The sequence below is a fragment of the Halichoerus grypus genome, chromosome 15, assembly GCF_964656455.1.
Source record: "Halichoerus grypus chromosome 15, mHalGry1.hap1.1, whole genome shotgun sequence".
Taxonomy (NCBI): Eukaryota; Metazoa; Chordata; class Mammalia; order Carnivora; family Phocidae; genus Halichoerus; species Halichoerus grypus.
In genome coordinates this window covers 50378140-50395859 of record NC_135726.1, presented here as the reverse complement: position 1 = coordinate 50395859, position 17720 = coordinate 50378140, and the positions used below count along the sequence as shown (strand labels likewise).

The 17720-nt window shown below is 42.4% G+C and overlaps 1 protein-coding gene across 10 annotated transcripts in view; it reads right to left on the bottom strand.

Annotated features, from left to right (window-relative positions):
• Positions 1 to 2083: 2083 nt before the first annotated feature.
• Positions 2084 to 17720, bottom strand: part of ZNF227 (zinc finger protein 227) — a 72272-nt gene continuing 56635 nt past the window's right edge. For all 10 annotated transcript variants that reach the window (XM_078062584.1, XM_036093606.2, XM_036093608.2 and 7 more), the window contains 3 exons: positions 17113 to 17239; positions 16243 to 16365; positions 2084 to 4767 (listed from right to left, as the gene is read on the bottom strand). In XM_078062584.1, the coding sequence (XP_077918710.1) occupies positions 2645 to 4767; positions 16243 to 16365; positions 17113 to 17239 (2373 nt within the window). In that variant the 3' untranslated portion in view covers positions 2084 to 2644. The remainder of the gene's footprint in view (positions 4768 to 16242; positions 16366 to 17112; positions 17240 to 17720) is intronic.

Genomic DNA, 17720 nt, shown 5'->3' with positions numbered 1-17720 from the left:
GCCCCTCCTCTCCCCACCGTGTGTGTACTCTAAAATAAATGTCTTTTTTTTTTTTAAAGGGCCAGACAATAAATGTTTTAGGCTTTGCAGTCCATATTCTTTGCTTCCTCCTTACTTTTTTTTTTTTTTATACTTTTTTTCCTCCTTAAAATTCTTTACAGGTGAAATTCCTGCTTTCAGGCCATACAAAAATAGGATAGATTCTGGATTTGACCAACAACCTATAGTTTACCGTTCCCTGGCTTAGAATTTCATAACTATATAGTAATAATTTTATCTATTGAAGATAATAGCTAATACTGTACAGCTCTTACTATATGTCAGGCATAAAGTTTCAACCCTCACAACAGAAGAGATATCATCCACACTGAACACACAAGCAAACTGAGGAACAGAGAGGTTAAGCATCTTGTTTGCAGTTACTCAACTGGCAAATGGCTGAACTGACCAAGTCTAGTTCCAGAGTCTGCTTTTTAATTTATAATATACCACTTTGTAAATAATATTCTTGTTTGGTCTAACTCCAGTTTCTCCTAAAATACTTTACTTCTCTCAAGAAGCAATGGAAGGATGCAGTCCTTGATGTCCTGAGAATTGTCAAACTCACTCTGAGAAGTATAAGGGGAAATGGGAGGTGAATAGCAGATGGTGTTATGCAGGGCTGGTCAATGGCCAGAACTGCTCCCCAACCTGCCCTTCACAAGGTACCATTCCTTCACATTAGCTGTACTAGTATCGGCAAGGAATCACTATCTGGTGGGTTCTCATTTGGATATGCCTATCTTTGGATTTATTTTTCTATTGGGTACTTTTCTTCATGGTCCTGTGAGATTTAACTTGGTTTAAAGAGTCAATGCCCTGAGAATGTGAAAAGTTATGGTGGAAAGACTATGCCATTCAAATCACCTCTGGCACTTGTTGTCCAATACCCCATTCTTTTTCAATGAATAGAACCCCCAAGTTGTAGCTGGGTGCATGTTTACACTCTCCAGTAAATAAGTGGATGATGCTGGGAGCCAAATTTTTTACTCTTGGAGAACAAAGATGCAATTTATAATGGGGGAAGGCTAGAAAGAACACTATGATGTCAAATTAATAATTGGTGGTAGAGGGGTGCCTGGGTGGCTCCAGTCAGCTAAGTGTCCGACTCTTGATTTCAGCTCAGGTCGTGATTTCAGGGTTGTGAGATCAAGCCTCACGTTGGGCTCCATGCTCAGCATGGAGTCTGCTTGAGATTCTCTTTCTCCCTCTGCCTCTCCCCCCATTCATGCTCTCTCTCTAAATAAAATCTTTTTTTTTTTTTTTTTGAAGTTTTCTTTTTTTTTTTTTTTTTAAAGATTTTATTTATTTATTTGAGAGAGAGAGAATGAGAGAGAGCACGAGAGGGAAGAGGGTCAGAGGGAGAAGCAGACCCCCTGCTGAGCAGGGAGCCCGATGCGGGACTCGATCCCAGGACTCCAGGATCATGACCTGAGCCGAAGGCAGTCGCTTAACCAACTGAGCCACCCAGGCGCCCTCTAAATAAAATCTTTTAAAAAATTGGTGGTAGAAGTATAAACTCACGATTCATTCTACCTATGTATCTCCCTATCCACCGCCCTATCTACCTATTTATCATCTCCATCCCCTCAGTAACATATCTATTTCCCACGTCTTGATTTCTAAAAACCATTCCCTACTGTGAAGAACAGACATTCACGTACATGCAAAGAAAGACCCAAACATGTTAACTGGTGAATCTGAGTAAAGGGTATGCAAGAGATTTTATATAATTTTTACATTTTTTTGTGAAGTTTTAGATTATTTCAAAACAGTAAGTTTAAAGAAATGTAAATATATATATATTTATATATATACATTATATATTAGTGTGTATATATATATATATTAGTAACACAAAAATCCCATGCTTTGTTTTTTCAGGTTAATATATTCTGGACATCTTCCAACATCCTTAACTACAAACTTACCTTTTCCCATTTGATGTTTGCATAGCGTTCCACTGGATTAATAAATCATAAAATACCTTGGCAATCCATTTGATTGTTTATGTTTGCTATTATGAACAATGACACAATGACCATTCTTTTATATACATCTGCAGCAGATACCAATTTACTTCTGAAGATCCAAGATTCATCAATGGGGATCTATTTCTTAATTTTAATCCAATATACCATATGAAATAAAGCAATCATATTATGAGTTCTTGGTTACAGGAAATTTTAGTAATTTTATTCATTTTTCATAGCTTTACAGCTTCAGTAAAAATAATAGTCACTGTAAATAAGTATAAAATGTAAGTTAAAGGGAAAATTATCCAAAAACTTCCCTGACCCCCAAAAAACTAGCTAGTATATGGCAAATATCCTTTCCATGCATTATCTTTAGGCATATATTCACTCTTAAAGACCATTTATATCACATGGATCTTGCCAAGAGGGTCACAAGCCATTCCTCCCCTGAATATTAGTTCTATCCCTGTTATTATGGTTCCATGCCATTATTTTAATGGATTTGTTAGAAAGATTCTATCTGAAGAAAACCCTTTCTTCTCAATGCTTGATAGTTTATTACCAACCCGGACTCTCCAAACACGTGATGATGTGCATCCTGACCAAAGCCATTAACGCATTCTTCACTTTTAACGATTCCTGCCAGTGTGGACTTTCTGATGGTATGTGAGACGTGAACGGTGACTGAAGTCCTTACCACATACGTCACATTTGTACGGTTTTTCTCCAGTGTGGACTCTCTGATGGGCTTGAAGACGTGAACTCTGACTGAAGCCCTTCCCACACTCTTCACATTTAAACAGTTTTTCCCTAATGTGAACACTCAAATGGACCCTAAGATTTGAGGGGAGACTGAAGGCCTTACCACACTCCTCACATCTATGGGGTTTCTCTCCTGTGTGGACCCTCTGATGATGGCGAAGGTTCAAGCTCCTTCCGAAGCCTTTCCCACATTCCTCACATTTATAAGGTTTTTCTCCAGTGTGGCCTCTCTGATGGTATATAAACTGCGAGCTGTACCTAAAACCCTTTCCACAGACATCACATTTGTATGGCTTCTCCCCAGTGTGGACTCTCTGATGGGATTGAAGACCAGAGGACTGACTGAAGCCCTTACCACAAACACCACATTTGTATGGTTTCTCTCCAGTGTGGACTCTCTGGTGTACCCGAAAATCTATAGCCTGACTGAAGCTCTTATCACACTCCTCACATTTATAGGGTTTCTCTCCAGAGTGGACTCTCTGATGAGCGTGAAGATTTGATCGCCAACTGAAGCCCTTCCCGCATTCCTCACATTTATATGGTTTTTCTCCAGTGTGAATCACTTGGTGCAGTTTAAGATTGGAACTGTAACTGAAGTCCTTCCCACACACATCACATTTGTACGGCTTCTCTCCTGTGTGGACTCTCTGATGGGTTTGAAGCTTGGATGACTGACTGAAGCCCTTCCCACACGTTTCACATTTGAATCGTTTCTCCCCAGTGTGGACGTTCTGATGGACCTGAAGATTAGAAGCCTGACTGAAGCCCTTCCCACACTCCTTACACTTGTAGGGTTTCTCTCCCGTGTGAACTCGGAAATGGATGTGAAGATCTGTATTGCGGGTAAAGCCTTTCCCACACGCCTCACATTTGTACGGTTTCTCTCCAGTGTGGACTCTCCGATGGCATATTAACGGCGAATTGTGACTGAAGCCCTTACCGCAGACATCGCATTTATAAGGTTTCTCCCCAGTGTGGACCCTCTGATGTATGTGATAGTGTGCGGCCTGAGTGAAGCCCTTCCCACACTCCTCACATTTATAGGGTTTCTCACCCCTGTGGACCCTCTGATGAACACGAAGATTAACACTCCAACCGAAGCCCTTACCACACTCTTCACATTTATATGGTTTCTCTTCAGTGTGGACTCTCTGGTGGCACTGAAAGTTCGAACTTTGACTAAAGCATTTCCCGCACTCCTCACATTTATAAGGTTTCTCTCCAGTGTGAGTCCTGTAATGAATGATAAGGCCTGTGCTGCTACTGAACCCCTTGCCACAACTATCACATCTGTAGGCCTTCTCCCCTGTGTGGGTAAGTGGCTGGAAAGAGCTCTTACTAAAGCAATCACCAGATCCATGACATTTATTGAGTTTCTCTCTTGGGCGAATTCTCTGACGGGTCCACAGATGTGAGCTCTGACTAGAGCATTTCTCTCTTGTGTGAACATTCTGATGATGTGGAAGCACCGAGCTATAACTGAGGCCCTTTCCGCACTCATGACATGGATGGAATTCCTCTCCTGGGGGTACATGATGATTGAAGCCGTCACTCATGCTTTTGCTACATTTGTTGAATCTGTAAGGTTTCTGTTCTGTGTCAGTGTTAATATGATTGGTAAGCGGTGATTTCTGCATGAAGGCCTCACATATATGCCGGTTATTTTTCACGTTAACTTGCTGACCTCTACTCTGATTCTGTGACTCACGCAGGTATGTATTCCCACAAGAGTCCCGGGTTCTCAAAATTGACCACTCTTGATTTACAGTGTAAGTGGAGCCATTTCCTTTATGATTCATTACACTATTTTCATTTTCAGAAACCTGAACAGAATCACCTTGTAGTAACTGGGAACACTTTCTCTGAAGACACCTAGTTAAATCACTTGCAACCTGTTTCCAGATTTGCCAGCAGGATAGTCCTTCATGGGAAAGGTATTTCAATGCAACTTTTCGAAGTGTCTCCATCTCATTTTGATTCTTGCTGCCTGTAAGAAAAAGCAATATTCAGAGATGAGGACAAGCAAATACTTAAGTAGAGAAATGTCAGGATTTCACATCTAGGCCATAGGATAACGCCTCAATAAACCAGGGGCAGGGTCATGTCTGTACAACGTCATTTATCCTTTTATGTTTTCCATGCAAGTGGAAGCAAAGAATGGGGTCAACAGACTCTTACCCACTAAATGTAAATGCGACCCTAAATTTAGAACCATAAATTTGATAATTTAATACGAGAGCTGTAAGTTTGAAATCAAACGGCTGCAGGCCACAAAGACAATTTACACTCCATCCTACAATAACATCAATTAAAAGCCTACTCATCTTTTCTTCAGTAGGCTTATGACAAGAGGGATTCTACTACTAGGTTACAAAAGCTCAGATTGTAGACAGGAAATAGTACTTTAGGTCCTGGCAGGAATTATCTTCCAAGAGTAAATTTGGGAAGTGGCTGGAATACTAACATTCACTATTCTAAACCTGGTAGTAATTCAGGGCTCTAGAAAGAAAAGGAAAAGGGAAAACTAATCTCGTATGACCGAGAAGGAACCTGGGAGAAGGAAAGAAACAGAGCACAGCACAGACTCTCAAAGGCAACCCTGAAGAGGAAGAGGGGAGTTAAACTCGGCTTGGAAGGCTTTTTCCCAGAAAGTTGCAAGGCTTACTTTTTCATTCATTCCCTTTAGATCCCCACTCAAATGTTGCTCAGTTGGGTACGGCCTTCCTCACCACCCAATATAAAGTAATTCCTCCCCACTCCCATACACCTTTGATTCTCCACATTTGTCTTACCCTGCTTTATTTTTCCCTACAGCACATATTATTTGACTTACTGTATACTTCCTAACTTTTTCTTGTCTTTTTAGACCCACTAGACTGTAACACGCATGAAGAAAACATGCGTTTTGTTTTCTTCATTACATTATCTCCACTGTAATACAATTTTTCAAATTGTTGGGATGCATTAATGAACTATGAAACCAATTCCATAAATTGAACAAATAGTTAAAAAAAAAAGAAATAGAATATGAGAAGTGTATCACAAGCAGTAAGGAAAACACTATATGAAATGCTTGTTTCATCTATAGACACACACAATAAATATGCACATACATTACACCCATGTGGGTGAAGATGTAAAATATTTGATTGAGGATCATGGCTAAAAATGAACGGAAGCCACTGGCTTCAAATGTTTGGGGGGGTGGGTACCAAGTCCTTAATAATTAATCTGCTTAAATGTAAAGTTACATTCTAAAAATATAAGCTGAAAAAGTCTCAACACATATGTACACATTTCTAGGTATGCTAACCAAATGGCCCCCTAAAGATGTCCATGCCCTAATCCCTGGAACCTGTGAATATGTTCATGTACATGACAAAAGGGACTTTAGATTTCATTAAATTAAGGATCCTGAGATGGGGGTGCCTGGGTGGCACAGTTGGTTAAGCGTCCCAACTCTTGAATTCAGCTCAGGTCATGATCTCAAGGTTGTGGGATCAAGCCCCACATCAGGCTCAGCACGGAGCCTGCTTAAGATTCTCTCTCCCTGATCACAACCAACACCAAAGAAATACAAACAATTTTAAGAACATATTATGAGCAACTCTATGCCAGCAAATTAGATAATCTGGAAGAAATGGATGCATTCCTAGAGATGTATCAACTACCAAAACTGAACCAGGAAGAAATAGAAAACCTGAACAGACCTATAACCACTAAGGAAATTGAAGCAGTCATCAAAAATCTCCCAACAAACAAAAGCCCAGGGCCAGTTGGCTTCCCAGAGGAATTCTACCAAACATTTAAAGAAGAATTAATACCTATTCTTCTGAAACTGTTCCAAAAAATAGAAATGGAAGGAAAACTTCCAAACTCGTTTTATGAGGCCACCATTACCTTGATCCCAAAACCAAACAAAGACCCCATCAAAAAGGAAAACTACAGACTAATATCCTTGATGAACATGGATGCAAAAATTCTCACCAAATTCTCACTAGCCAATAGAATACAACAGTACATTAAAAGGATTATTCACCACGACCAAGTGGGATTTATCCCTGGGCTGCAAGGTTGGTTCAACATCTGCAAATCAATTAATAAAAGAAAGAACAAGAACCATATGATCCTCTCAATAGATGCAGAAAAAGCATTTGATAAAGCACAGCATCCTTTCTTGATCAAAACTCTTCAGAGTATAGGGATAGAGGGTACATACCTCAATATCATAAAAGCCATCTATGAAAAACCCACAGCAAATATCATTCTCAATGGGGAAAAACTGAGAGCTTTCCCCCTAAGGTCAGGAACATGGCAGGGATGTCCACTATCACCACTGCTATTCAACATAGTATTAGAAGTCCTAGCCACAGCAATCAGACAACAAAAAGAAATCAAAGGCATCCAAATTGTCAAAGAAGTCGTCAAACTCTCACACTTTGCAGATGATATACTTTATGTGGAAAACCCAAAAGACTCCACCCCAAAACTGCTGGAACTCATATAAGAATTCAGTAAAGTGGCAGGATATAAAATCAATGCACAGAAATCAGTGGCATTCCTATACACCAACAACAAGACAGAAGAAAGAGAAATTAAGGAGTCGATCCCATTTACAATTGCCCAAAACCATAAGATACCTAGGAATAAATCTAACCAAAGAGGCAAAGAATCTGTACTCAGAAAACTATAAAATACTCATGAAAGAAATTGAGGAAGACACAAAGAAATGGAAAAACATTCCATGCTCATGGATTGGAAGAACAAATATTGTGAAGATGTCAATGCTACCTAGAGCAATCTACACATTCAATGCAATCCCTATCAAAATATCAACTTTTTTCAAAGAAATGAAACAAATAATCCTAAAATTTGTGTGGAACCAGAAAAGACCCTGAATGGCCAGAGGAATGTTGAAAAAGAAAAGCAAAGCTGGTGGCATCACAATTCCGGACTTCCAGCTCTATTACAAAGCTGTCATCATCAAGACAGTATGGTACTGGCACAAAAACAGACACATAGATCAATGGAACAGAACAGAGAGCCCAGAAATGGACCCTCAACCCTATGGTCAACTAATCTTCGACAAAGCAGGAAAGAATGTCCAATGGAAAAAAGACAGTCTCTTCAACAAATGGTGTTGGGAAAATTGGACAGCCACATGCAGAAGAATGAAACTGGACCATTTCCTTACACCACACACAAAAATAGACTCCAAATGGTTGAAAGACCTAAATGTGAGACAGGAGTCCATCAACATCCTAAAGGAGAACACAGGCAGCAACCTCTTCGACCTCAGCCGCAGCAACTTCTTCCTAGAAACATCGCCAAAGGCAACGGAAGCAAGGGCAAAAATGAACTACTAGGCCTTCACCAAGATAAAAAGCTTTTGCACAGCAAAAGAAATAGTCAACAAAACCAAAGACAACTGACAGAATGGGAGAAGATATTTGCAAATGACGTATCAGATAAAGGGCTAGTATCGAAAACCTATAAAGAACTTATTAAACTCAACACCCAAAAAACAAATGATCCAATCAAGAAATGGGCAGAAGACATGAACAGACATTTTTCCAAAGAAGACATCCAAATGGCCAACAGACACATGAAAAAGTGCTCAACATCGCTTGGCATCAGGGAAATCCAAATCAAAACCTCAATGAGATACCACCTCACGCCAGTCAGAATGGCTAAAATTAACAAGTCAGGAAACGACAGGGATGTTGGCAGGGATGCAGAGAAAAGGGAACCCTCCTACACTGTTGGTGGGAATGCAAACTGGTGCAGCCACTCTGGAAAACAGCATGGAGGTTCCTCAAAAAGTTGAAAATAAGGAGAAGGAAAGATGGCGGAGGAGTAGGGGACCCTATTTCAACTGGTCCCCGGAATTGAGCTGGATATCTACCAGACCACTCTGAGCACCCGCGAAACCAGCCTGAGATGTAAGATCTGGATCTCTACAAACAGAATATTGCAGGCAGTTGGTTTTGAGGTATGAAGTGGGGAGCTGTGATTCCGCAGGCAGATATCAGAGGATAAACGGCAGCGGGAGGGTGCCTGGCCGTGGGGATCCTACACCGCTGGTGAGCGACAGCCTCACACACTGGGGACGGGGCACAGACTCGCAGCAATAAAAGGACTTTAGGGCAGCCCCCGGGGCGGAAACCCGGAGTGGCGGGGTCGCGCGGGTAAACTGGGAGCAGGCGATAAAAGGACTTTAGGGCAGCCCCCGGGGCGGAAACCCGGAGTGGCGGGGTCGCGCGGGCAAACTGGGAGCAGGCGAACTGGGAGCGGCTGGCGGTTTTAGAAGCACAAAGGGCAGAGACGTGCCCCGACCTGGAGGCAGGACTGGGAGCACTGCAGAGGGGCGCACAACCCAGGACGCTGCAGTTTATAGCAGCATGGACAGAAACGGAGACAGTGTGGCCTGGAGAGCTCACCAAAGAACAGACTGTGGTCTCTCTGCTCTGAGGCAGAGGGTTGGAAACGGTCTCTTCTGCTCTGACTCTCGGAAGAGATGCGGAAAGCCGCCAGGGAAAGCCATCAGAGAACAAAAGCCCCAAAAACTGATTCCCGCTGAGCCCATCCCCCGCCACAGGGGGGCAGGGCAACTCTGCCCAAACAGGGTTGCCTGAGTAACAGCGCAGCAGGCCCCTCCCCCAGAAGACAGGCTGGGAAAACAAGAGGCCAGCAACCCTAAGGTCCCAAGAAAACAGGTGCATCTTGCTTGGGTTCTGGTCAATAATTTGGACTCTATACATTCCCTCAAACACCCATCAACAGAATGACTAGGAGGAGGAGCCCCCAAAACAGAAAAGACTCAGAGATTATGACTTATGCTGCAGATTTACAAATGGATGCAGATATAACCAAGATGTCGGAGATGGAATTCAGGCTAGCAATTGTGAAGACAATGGCTAGAATGGAGAAATCAATTAATGGCAACATAGTCTCTAAGGGCAGAAATAAAAGGTGAATTGGCAGAACTTAAAAATGCTATCAATGAGATCCAATCCAATCTAGATAATCTAACAGCTAGGGTAAGTGAGGCAGAAGAACGAATAAGCGACTTGGAAGACAATATAATAGATAAAAAGGGAAAAGAGGAGGCTAGGGAAAAACAACTCAGAATTCAAGAAAATAGAATCAGAGAAATAAGTACTAGAAGTCCTAGCAACAGCAATCAGACAACAAAAAGAAATAAAAGGTATTCAAATTGGCAAAGAAGAAGTCAAACTCTCTCTTTTCGCAGACGACATGATACTTTATGTGGAAAACCCAAAAGACTCCACCCCCAAATTACTACAACTCATACAGCAATTCACTAATGTGGCAGGATACAAAATCAATGCACAGAAATCAGTTGCTTTCTTATACACTAACAATGCAACTATAAAAAGAGAAATTAGAGAAACGATTCCATTTACAATAGCACCAAAAACCATAAGATACCTCGGAATAAACCTAACCAAAGAGGTAAAGGATCTACACTCTAGGAACTACAGAACACTCATGAAAGAAATTGAAGAAGACACAAAAAGATAGAAAAATATTCCATGCTCATGGATCGGAAGAATAAACATTGTTAAAATGTCTATGCTGCCCAGAGCAATCTATACCTTCAATGCCATCCCGATCAAAATTCCAATGACATTTTTCAGAGTGCTGGAACAAACAATCCTAAAATGTGTATGGAATCAGAAAAGACCCCGAATCGCCAAGGAGATGTTGAAAAAGAAAAACAAAGCTGGGGGCATCACGTTGCCCGATTTCAAGCTGTATTACAAAGCTGTGATCACCAAGACAGCATGGTACTGGCACAAAAACCGACATATAGACCAATGGAACAGAATAGAGAACCCAGATATGGACTCTCAACTCTATGGTCAAATAATCTTTGACAAAGCAGGAAAAAACATGCAATGTTTTCTAGTACTATGTTGAACAATAGTGGTGAGAGTGGGCATCCTTGAAGTGTTCCTGATCTTAAGGGAAAGACTCTCAGCTTTTCCCCATTGAGGATGATATTCGCTGTGGATTTTTCATAGATGGATTTTATGAACTTGAGGAATGTTCCTTCTATCCCTATACTCTGAAGAGTTTTAATCAGGAAAGGATGTTGTATTTTGTCAAATGCTTTTTCTGCATCAATTGAGAGGACCATATGGTTCTTCTCCCTCCTCTTATTAATGTGTTGTATGCATGAAGAGACTGAAAAAAGACAGTCTCTTCAATAAATGGTGCTGGGAAAATTAGACAGCCACATGCAGAAGACTGAAACTCGACCATTCTCTAACACCATTCACAAAGATAAACTCAAAAGTGGATGAAAGACCTCAATGTGAGACAGGAATCCATCAAAATCCTAGAGGAGAACATAGGCAGTAACCTCTTTGACATCGGCCACAGCAACTTCTTTCAAGATATATCTCCAAAAGCTAGTGAAACAAAAGCAAAAATGAACTTTTGGGACTTCATCAAGATAAAAAGCTTCTGCACAGCAAAGGAAACAGTCAACAAAACAAAGAGGCAACCCACAGAATGGGAGAAGATATTTGCAAATGACACTACAGATAAAGGGCTGGTATCCAAGATCTATAAAGAACTTCTCAAACTCAACACCCAAAAAACAAATAATCAAGTCAAAAAGTGGGCAGAAGGTATAAAAGACACTTCTCTGAAGAAGACATACAAATGGCTAACAGACACATGAAAAAATGTTCATCATCATTAGCCATCAGGGAAATCCAAATCAAAACCACATTGAGATACCACCTTACACCAGTCAGAATGGCAAAAATGGACAGGGAAAGAAACAACAAATGTGGGAGAGGTTGTGGAGAAAGGGAAACCCTCTTACACTGTTGGTGGGAATGCAAGTTGGTACAGCCACTTTGGAAAACAGTGTGGAGGTTCCTCAAAAATTTAAAAATAGAGCTACCCTATGACCCAGCAATTGCACTACTGGGTATTTACCCCAAAGACACAGATGTAGTGAAAAGAAGGGCCATATGCACCCCAATGTTCATAGCAGCAATGTCCGCAATAGCCAAATTGTGGAAAGAGCCGAGATGCCCTTCAACAGATGAATGGATAAAGAAGATGTGGTCCATATATACAATGGAATATTACTCAGCCATCAGAAAAGATGAATACAGGGCACCTGGGTGGCTCAGTTGGTTAAGAGGCTGCCTTCGGCTCAGGTCATGATCCCAGGGTCCTGGGATCAAGCCCCGCATCCGGCTCCCTGCTCAGCGGAAAGCCTGCTTCTCCCTCTCCCTCTGTCTGCCGCTCTGCCTACTTATGCTATCTCTGTTAAATAAATAAATAAATAAATAAATAAATAAATAAATCTTTTAAAAAAAAAAAGAAAGGATGCATACCCAACTTTTACATCAACATGGATGGGACTGGAGAAGATTATGCTAAGTGAAATAAGTCAAGCAGAGAAAGTCAATTATCATACAGTTTCACTTATTTGTGGAACATAAGGAATAGCATGGAGGACATTAGGAGAAGGAAGGGAAAAATGAGCAGAGGGGGGAATTGGAGGGAGAGATGAACCTTGAGAGACTATGGACTCTGAGAAACAAACAGGGTTTTAGAGGGGAGGGGGGAGGGGGGGTTGGTTAGCCAGGTGATGGGTATTAAGGAGCTTAATGCATGGAGCACTGGGTGTTATATGAAAACAATGGATCGTGGATCACCACATCAAAAACATAATGATGACTAACATAACATAATAAAATTTAAAAAAAAAAGTTGAAAATAGAGCTACCATACAATCCAGCAATTGCTCTACCAGATATTTACCCCAAAGATATAAATGTAGGGATCCGAAGGGGTACGTGCACCCCAATGTTTATAGCAGCAACGTCCACAATAGCCAAACTGTGGAAAGAGCCAAGATGTCCATCGACAGATGAATGGATAAAGAAGATGTGGTATATATATATACAATGGAATATTATGCAGCCATTCAAAGGAATGAAATCTTGCCATTGCAATGACATGGATGGAACTGGAGGGTATTATGCTGAGCGAAATAAGTCAATCAGAGAAAGACATGTATCATATGATCTCACTGATATGAGGAATTCTTAATCTCAGGAAACAAACTGAGGGTTGCTGGAGTGGTGGGGGATGGGAGGGATGGGGTGGCTGGGTGATAGACATTGGGGAGGGTATGTGCTATGGTGAGCGCTGTGAATTGTGTAAGACTGTTGAATCACAGACCTGTACCTTTGAAACAAATAATACATTATATGTTTAAAAAAAAAAAAAGAAGATAACAGGCAGGGAAGAATGAAGCGGGGGAAATCTGAGGGGGAGACGAACTATGAGAGACTATGGACTCTGAGAAACAAACTGAGGGTTCTAGAGGGCAGGGGGTGGGGGGATGGGTTAGCCCGGTGATGGGTATTAAAGAGGGCACGTACTGCATGGAGCGCTGGGTGTTATACGCAAACAATGAATCATGGAACACTACATAAAAAAAAAAAAAAGACTCTCTCTCCCTCTCCCTCTGCCCCTCACCCTCACCACCCCGCTCCTCTGCTTGCATGTGCACTCTCTCAAAAAAAAAATCCTGAAATGCGGAAGTTATCTTGTATTATGTGGATGGGCCCAAAATAGTTACAAGGGTCCTTATCAGAGGGAGGTGGGAGGGAACTCTCCCAGGCCCCACCCTATGCATCTTTTCCTTTTGCTGGTTCCAATTTGTATTCTTTTGGGGGCACCTGGCTGGCTCAGTCAGTAGAGCGTTTGACTCTTTTTTTTTTAACGATTTTATTTATTTATTTGACTGAGAGAGACACAGTGAGAGAGGGAACACAAGCAGGGGGAGTGGGAGAGGGAGAAGCAGGCTTCCTGCTGATCAGGGAGCCCGGTGCGGGGCTCAATCCCAGGACACTGGGATCCTGACCTGAGCCGAAGGCAGACACTTAACAACTGAGTCACCCAGGCGCCCCGAGCATTTGACTCTTGATCTTGGAGCTAAGTTGGAGCCCCACCTTGGGGGTAGAGATTACTTAAAAATAAAATCTTTAAAAAAAAATAATGGTTGATTTGTATTCTTTCTGCTATAATACAATTATAATTTTAAGTGTAGAGCTTTCCTGAATTCTGTTATTCTAGTGAATGCCAGTTGGATCAGAAGTGAAGGTGGCCCTGGAAAGCCCAGCTGGTATCTGATGTCTCAGTGGGCAGTCTTGAGGAGGACTGTGCCCGTAACCTGGGAAGTTGGTGTTTGGTATCACAACTCACTACAGCATGTAAAAGGCTTCTCACGTTGCTCTATCAGCTAGTTAATACCGCCAGGATGCAAACTGCACTGGAAAACTTCAGAAAGTCTGTAATTTTCTTTCCTAACCAGGACCCTCCTCATCTCCACAGGTATATCAGTGTCTTTTGACGTCTGAATGTCCAAACTACTAAACGACTACCATATATGGGTTTTATGATTATTTCGGCGTCAGAGAGAGGGGAGGGTGGTTAAGTGGGAAGCTGGCTGTATGAACGAGGTAGCCAACCGAGCTTGTTACATGAGAGCTGATGAATGAACTGCTGGGCATACTGGCATTAATAATTTCTGATAGTTTAGTTATGCATCCTGATAACTGTGAATAGCTTTTATCTTCTAAGGTTAATCAGTATGAATCTTTACATATTCAAAGATGTCTCAGAAATGAGAGTTATATTAGACATTCACTGGAAAACAATGTTCCAGAACAATCCACCGGTCACACTAGTGTGCTCTAAACCTATCGGCCATCTCTAGGAGTCACAGAGATGTGATGTCCACTTGTCTCCAATATCTGTAAGCTTTTCATTTTTAAGAATCTTTATAAAAATAAGCCTTTTGTCTTCTTGTGACCTACAAAGAGCATTTTAGGACAGTTTTTGAATGTGGGGCACGATTGCAAAACACAGAAATATGCTGACGTTGAAGAGTTCAAAAAACCTTTGAGAGGGGCACCTGGGTGGCTCAGTCATTAAGCGTCTGCCTTCGGCTCAGGTCATGATCCCAGCGTCCTGGGATCGAGCCCCACATCGGGCTCCCTGCTCAGCCAGGAGCCTGCTTCTCCCTCTCCCACTCCCCCTGCTTGTGTTCCTGCTCTCGCTATGTCTCTGTCAAATAAATAAATAAAATCTTAAAAAAAAAAAAAAAAAAAAACCTTTGAGAAAAGGTGGCAGAAAATGCTACAAGATTTGTTACAAGAGAGACTTGTTCTATCATGCAAAACTGAGAAGTAACAATACTTATTAGGGTCATCATTCCTGAGGTTAAGTCTGCACGTGAAGATAAGACCCAGAGAAGTGAAGCAAGAATCTAACATCCTGAACACATCAAACGTGAAGTAACATAAATATGGAAAAGGACAAAACAAGAAGGGGGTACATCCATCAATTACTAACAGAATTCGTCGCCTAATTTATCACTTTTGCAGACAGGCTTCTCTGTTTCATTTTTCAAGCAGAGGGACAGCATATGAATTTACTTGCTCTGGGAATATTGAGTTTTTAATTTCTAAATGGGGAGAACTGAGAAATACGTAAATTAAAGAGAAAGGAAAGGAGATGGAGAAGTGAGGCGAAAGATAAGAGAGAGAGGGCAAGAGAAGGATGGGGGCAGTGAAAAAGGCTAGGTGGGAAAGAAATCGGAAGGCTGGGGACCTGGACTAGGTATTCTTCCCATCCGGGAAAGCTGGTATCATCGCTCACTTCTACAAGGACGGTAACTATTGAAACAACTTATTCATTTACCAAGTGCACAGGATCCCCTCCTATGCAGAAGGCCCATCCGAGACTTTGAGTAGACACAACAAATGAAGCCGCCAAAATTCCTACTTCATGGGGAGGTCGATGGTGAACAAGTAAATAAAAATGTTTTAGTAGGTCAGGAGGCGATCAGTACTCAGACACAAAATAAGGCAGGGTGAGGGCCTGGAGAACGGAGAGAGGGATGATGTTTGAAAGGGCAGACACAGAAGGCCGAGCGGATGCTGATGAAATCCGAGCAAAGACCTTAGTAAGGGAGGGGCCACCGCCTCTCTGCCCAGGCAGAGGGGGAGCTAGTCGAAGGCCCTGCAACAGCAGAGAGAACACCCCAGGGGAGCCAGGATGCCAGGAACGATCGAAGTCAGGGTAAAAGCAAGGTTGATCAAAGAGGAACCTGGTGAGGAATCCAGATCGGAGGGTCTTGCAGGCCACTGTGAGGGCTTTGAGTGAAATGGGAAGCTTTGGAGGGTTTTCAGCAGGGGAATGGCATGGCCTCACTTGCTTTCTAACTGAGGTACCATGTGGTATCACTCCGGTACCATGTGGAGAACAGATGACAGGAAGGCAAGGGAGGAGGCAGGGAGACCAATATGGAGGCTGCTGTCGCAGTCCAGGAAAGGGAGGATAGTACTCGGACAAGAGTGGTCATCACGGACGTGGTGAGAAGCAGATTAGCTGGTACCTGAAGGAATAGCCATGTGGTCTTCCCTGGAATACCCATTTCTTTGGGGTTCTCCTTCCATCATCCAAAGCTCTTCTTCTGCCTCCAACTGGGATACCATATCTGGCTTGAAGGGAAGATGTCCTATGAAAAGGCAGATACACACTTCTAAGATACACACGCAGCTAACATATATTTTTATCCAAGTTCTACAACCCTCAGAACCTTTTAAGTGGTATTTTAGGGACTTCTCGATCATAAGTAAATTTAGGTCATGACCTAGTTCATGTCTAGACAGAGATAAAATTAGATTTAGCCAATGTCTGTTCTCATCCTATTTCCCACACTCTCACACCACTCACCGCAAATGGTCAGTTTTTGCTGCAATGTGAGCAGGTCTTGATAAGGAACTCTGATAGTTTCTATCCTTATTCTATTTTATTCTATTTCATTGGGAAAAAACAAAAAACAAAACAAAACAAACAAAAAAACCCACGCCAGCACAGGGTACTGAATTAATGCCACGACTAAACAGGGTTTCTCCACTGAGGCACTAGTGATATTTTGGACTGGCTAGTTCTTTGTCCTTCGGGTTGTCCAGTGCATTGTAGGAGGTTTAAGCAGCACTGGTAGCCAGGGGCACCCCTCCCCACCCCCCAGCTGTAACAATCAAAAGTGTCTCCAGACATTGCCAAATGTCACCTGGGGGCAAAACCACCCCTGGACAGAATTTTACCTGAGCAGAAAGACCAGGAAAACCTATGCCTGTAATCCCAGGGATTACAGAAACTTGTGTCTTCAGGGTCAGGGAACCAATTCAAAAGGTCCAAAGCTTTGGAACAACTAAGGACACTGACTCTCAAGGGGGTGTCACGGGGCGCCTGTTCTCACCCACTGAGACCAAGTTCTTGAAATTCTCCACCATCACGTCTCGGTACAGCTTCCTCTGGGTGGAGTCCAGCAGCCCCAGCTCCTCCATGGTGAAGACCACGGCCACGTCCCTGAACGTCACGGCCTCCTACAACACCGAGCACACGCAACCTCAATCCCATAATCTCCACTGGGAAAGGGGCAGCACCGAGAAGGATCAAGAGGATTACCAAAAAATTTGTTGACAGTTTGGAGGGAGCCCAGGCAGATTTCAGTCCCACAGTTGTCTCCCCTCACTGTTCCCTCCCGACCACCCCACAAAGCTTGGATTCTGTCACTGTTTGTAACGTCTGCAGTGTTCACAGGCCTTCGGCAGCCCTCTCAGGACAAGCACACAGCTCTTCTGTGTTTTCAACGTACATGCTGTGTCCACCTGCCCCGTTCACAGCTGGTGAAGGCACTCTGCTCAAATTTCAAAGTTTTAATTCTAGGACCTTGGGGAAATTCCTTAACTTCCCACTCTCCATTTTCTCTTCTCTTTAATGATGTCGATACCACAAAGTGTTTGAAAACATTAGATGACTGAGTATATGTAAAGCACGTAGGATGGTGCCTGGCATGTAGCAAAT